The sequence below is a fragment of the Palaemon carinicauda genome, chromosome 15, assembly GCF_036898095.1.
Source record: "Palaemon carinicauda isolate YSFRI2023 chromosome 15, ASM3689809v2, whole genome shotgun sequence".
NCBI classification, from domain to species: Eukaryota; Metazoa; Arthropoda; class Malacostraca; order Decapoda; family Palaemonidae; genus Palaemon; species Palaemon carinicauda.
The window spans coordinates 67,280,581-67,284,677 of record NC_090739.1 but is presented as its reverse complement, the minus strand read 5'-3'; the positions used below and the strand labels follow the sequence as shown (position 1 = coordinate 67,284,677).

Here is a 4,097-nt window from a genome sequence, read left to right as displayed (position 1 = left end):
ACGTCAAGATCTATAGCTCAATGATAAGACCAGTGTTAACGTAAGGGTGGGAAACGTTGGCACTTAGATGAAAAGAGGAAGAAAAGCTTGAGAGAACTGAGATGAGAATGTTGAGGTGGATTATGAGAGTATCACTGCATGAGAAGTTGGAAAATGGTAAAATAAGGAGAGTGGCTGGCACAGTAAACATAACAGAGTTGGTAAGAGTATCACGAGTGAGATGGTGTGGACATTTGTTGAGTAAGAATGATAGTGAGGGAGAAGATTGAGAGAGAGGCAGAAAATTGTATTAGGATACAAACTGAAGGATGATATGAAGAGAAGAAATTTCTTAGAAAATTATGCCTTTAGTAGAAGGTAATTCGAGAGGTCACACCCAGCTACCGACCCCTTAACGTAGGGATAATGGTGGGAAAGAAGATAAAGTCTCATCATAGTTTTGTGCTCGTAAATGTAAATTACTTATATACCCCCAAGTATACACACATACGCGCACAAATATTTGTGCAAATATATTAATATGTAATGTATATGCATACCTAAATACACACACACACACACACACACACATATATATATATATATATATATATATATATATATATATATATATATATATATATATATACATACATCCATATACATATATATACATATATCTATCTATCTATCTATATATATATATATATATATATATATATATATATATATATATATTTATATACATATATATATATGTGTGTGTGTGTGTGTGTGTGGGTATGTGTGTGTATGTGTGTATGTGTGTGTATCACTAATTTTAATGCTTACGTAAATCCTCGTTATATGGGGGTATCGTCCATTAATCAATTAGCTTTTTATAACCTTTATTTATTGCCACTAAATCTTTACTTACGTCATATCTACAATAGGAACTGAAGGCATCGAATAAACCTCGACTGTAGACATTGGCTCGTTCGGTTTCAGAACTCCGTTCCCTAAAGAACCGGATGTCACAAATTTGTCCATCTGAAACAAATTAGGCCCAGTTTGGTTTCATGACTCACGAACTCTCTCTTTTAGTTTACCACATGTAGTTTTGATAGACTTACAGTGAGCTAATTTTAGAAAACAAACACTTTCCAAAAGACATTCTATGTTTATTTGTTGTGATATTCACTCACTTATGTCTTTATATTCTCTACAAACAAATCATAAATATTAGAGTTATTGTTTTTACTCAAAGGCAGTATACACCATGTTTCTATGTTGAGTGTTTTGTACAAGTGACAGGGATGCTAGAAGCTATGTACTAAAAAATGACACGAGCTTCCAAGGTAAAATTAAGAGGTATTTCTAATGTGTACAATAGCACCTGCATTTTTGGGGCTGAAACATATATATTTATAATCATATTATTCTGAAAATAGCATGCATAATAGATCAAGATGGTGTATGATAATTTTGAAGTGGATCTGTGAACGGGAACGACCAAGAAAACTAGATTATTATTTACCCCATTTCACGCTAACTCAAAACCTGAATTTGATTTACACGAATAATACTTAGTAGTTCAAGAAACCTGATGCTACTTTTACCAACAGGTTTTGTTTTCTCGGTACTTTCGAGATAAGAAATTAGTCATTGTTGGTAAGGAGTACCTAGACATTAAGAGTTTTTAAGGCGTTTAGCATTACGCAAAATGGTAAAGAATATTACGCCATAAATCTTGAAATCTAGGACCCCTTTTAGTGTTTCAGCATCAGCACTGAATGTGTGCATAATATCACAAGCTGAAATCTTCCGATCACCATTATGAAATATTTCTTTTCTGTCTCGATATTATAATTTCCTCGTGATTCTTACATTTCGTAACAAGGGACCAAAATTGTAGGTTTTCTGTACCCTAACAGTAGTAAATAAGAGTTAGAATATTATCAAAATGTATCCAACTATGCGTCCACTATGTCTCCAAAGGCTTCTTAAAAGGTTTGGAGTAAGCGCAAGAGTACTAAATGTCTAAGAAATTGAATCTGTTCCTAATTTTAGTTATTATTCAATAACCACCACTTAGGGCTTATTCCTTTTGACTTCGTCACTGAGGCCATTTTTTCATTTATTTTTTTTTTCATTTCCAGCGTAGTGATACCCTTTAGAATTCAAATATTTAGTTTTCCATGTCACTGAGCCGGGTTATCCAACTTACCCTCCGCACTAGGCTAAGATCTACAAGTTTCAAGGAAATCGGTCTATTCCAGTTCACAGTTGGAATAGCAGATAACAAATGAACGATCTCTTCGTCGTCCTCGTTATCTTCGTCCCAAAACAAGTAGAGCGATTGACTTGCATTCTGTAATTTCAAAGGCATTACATTAGAACAGATGGCAAGAATTTATTTTAATATTATATAGTATTTTGTATTTTATACTTAATTATAAGCCTAAATGTTCTATTAGTTTTACAAGGAATTTCACAACATATTCTATGAAATACTTCCTTAATCTAAATAATCTTATTATATTTTGGGGTATCTTTATATTTATACATACGTTTACATTTAGATTTATATGGCCTCAGACGAATTGGCATTAAAGAAAGGAGGTTAAAGGCTTAATTGACAGAATAAGTCATAGGTTTGTACATTACTTTTTCATAAAAATAAATTAGCATAACTTAACGAGTATTTATATGGGTGAAGACATTTACAAGGATTACTAGTTATTTCTATGGCCTAATTTAAACCATTAGCTCACCAAGGCATTATTTTAAGTATTTAGAGACTGCACTTTTTTCAGTTTGGTTCTCATATATTTGTCTTTAGATAAGAGGCCAAATAATTATATTACATATAAATTTGTATATTTCATATCATATCATTTGTAGTCTTGAAGCTATTCTAATAAACTTGTTTTTCAATGTGCTGTTTTTCAAACATTGCGTTTGCACTTAGAATTTTCAAAAACTTTAAATTGCACTAAAAAAAGTATTTCAGATATTACTGCTTTGCTCTTATCATGATATTATGGAATGTATGTTCTGCTCTATATTTTCAAGTTTGTAAAGAATATAGGGAGCAAATATATTATTAGCAATTTCATCTGTGACCGATTATTGACCTTGTGCACCGAAGCTGTGCCAACGACCAGCGAAGACTGATCAGAGTAGTAGAGTTGTGTTTCAAGAAGATCCCACAATCCTTCGTAGGCTGCCAGTGCCGAGAGGGTGCCATAGATCTGCGGATTAGGACACGATTCTTGAAAATGTTTGTCGTTGATTCGTGACAAGAATTAAAAACAGACAGGTATACTTAGTAGAAGAGAAATCCTAACCAATGAAAGTTAGGACAAAGTAGTCGTTTATGAATATATTTCTAGAAATTCATTTGAGAATAACGATGTACAATTTGATGGTATAGATTTCTCTATATTGTCACCTTATCCTTTTTTTCAAAGGACAGCATATATACTTAGTTGAGTGATTTTGGAAAGTTAAAAAAACCACAACAATAGGTTCAAATGGGAAAGAGCGTGAGACGCAATGTTGATGAAGTGCCTGAAATTTATGAAGTTTTCTTGTAGGAGACATTAGTTTTTTATTTATGTCAACTGGGTTTATTTTACGTTGGGTAAACTGCTCTTTAAATATATATATATATATATATATATATATATATATATATATATATATATATATATATATATTTATATATATATACATATATATATATATATATATATATATATATATATATACTGTGTATGTATATATATATATATCTATATATATATATATATATATATATATATATATATATATATATATATATGTATATATATATATATATATATATATATATATATATATATATATATATATATATTATCATTATTACTTGCTAAGCTACACCCCTAGTTGGAAAAGCAAGGTGCTATAAGCCCGGGGGCCCTAACAGGGAAAATAGCCCAGTGAGGAAAGGAAACAGAAAAATAAAATATTTTAGGAACAGTAACAATATTGAAATAAATATTTCTTATATGAATTACACAAACTATATAATATATATATATATATATATATATGTATATATATGCATATATATATATATATATATATATATA

At 30.5% G+C, this 4,097-nt stretch overlaps 1 protein-coding gene across 4 annotated transcripts in view; it reads right to left on the bottom strand.

Annotated features, from left to right (window-relative positions):
* LOC137654648 (uncharacterized) overlaps nt 1–4,097 on the bottom strand; it is a 52,683-nt gene that overhangs the window by 2,679 nt on the left and 45,907 nt on the right. The window contains exons 3-5 of one of the 4 annotated variants that reach the window (XM_068388471.1): nt 3,096–3,212; nt 2,186–2,329; nt 896–1,008 (exon numbers count right to left, since the gene is read on the bottom strand). The exons of 1 other annotated variant lie outside the window; for it this stretch is intronic. In XM_068388471.1, coding sequence (XP_068244572.1) covers nt 896–1,008; nt 2,186–2,329; nt 3,096–3,212 — 374 coding nt within the window. The remainder of the gene's footprint in view (nt 1–895; nt 1,009–2,185; nt 2,330–3,095; nt 3,213–4,097) is intronic. 2 more of the 4 variants (XM_068388472.1, XM_068388470.1) reach the window with 2 other exon arrangements.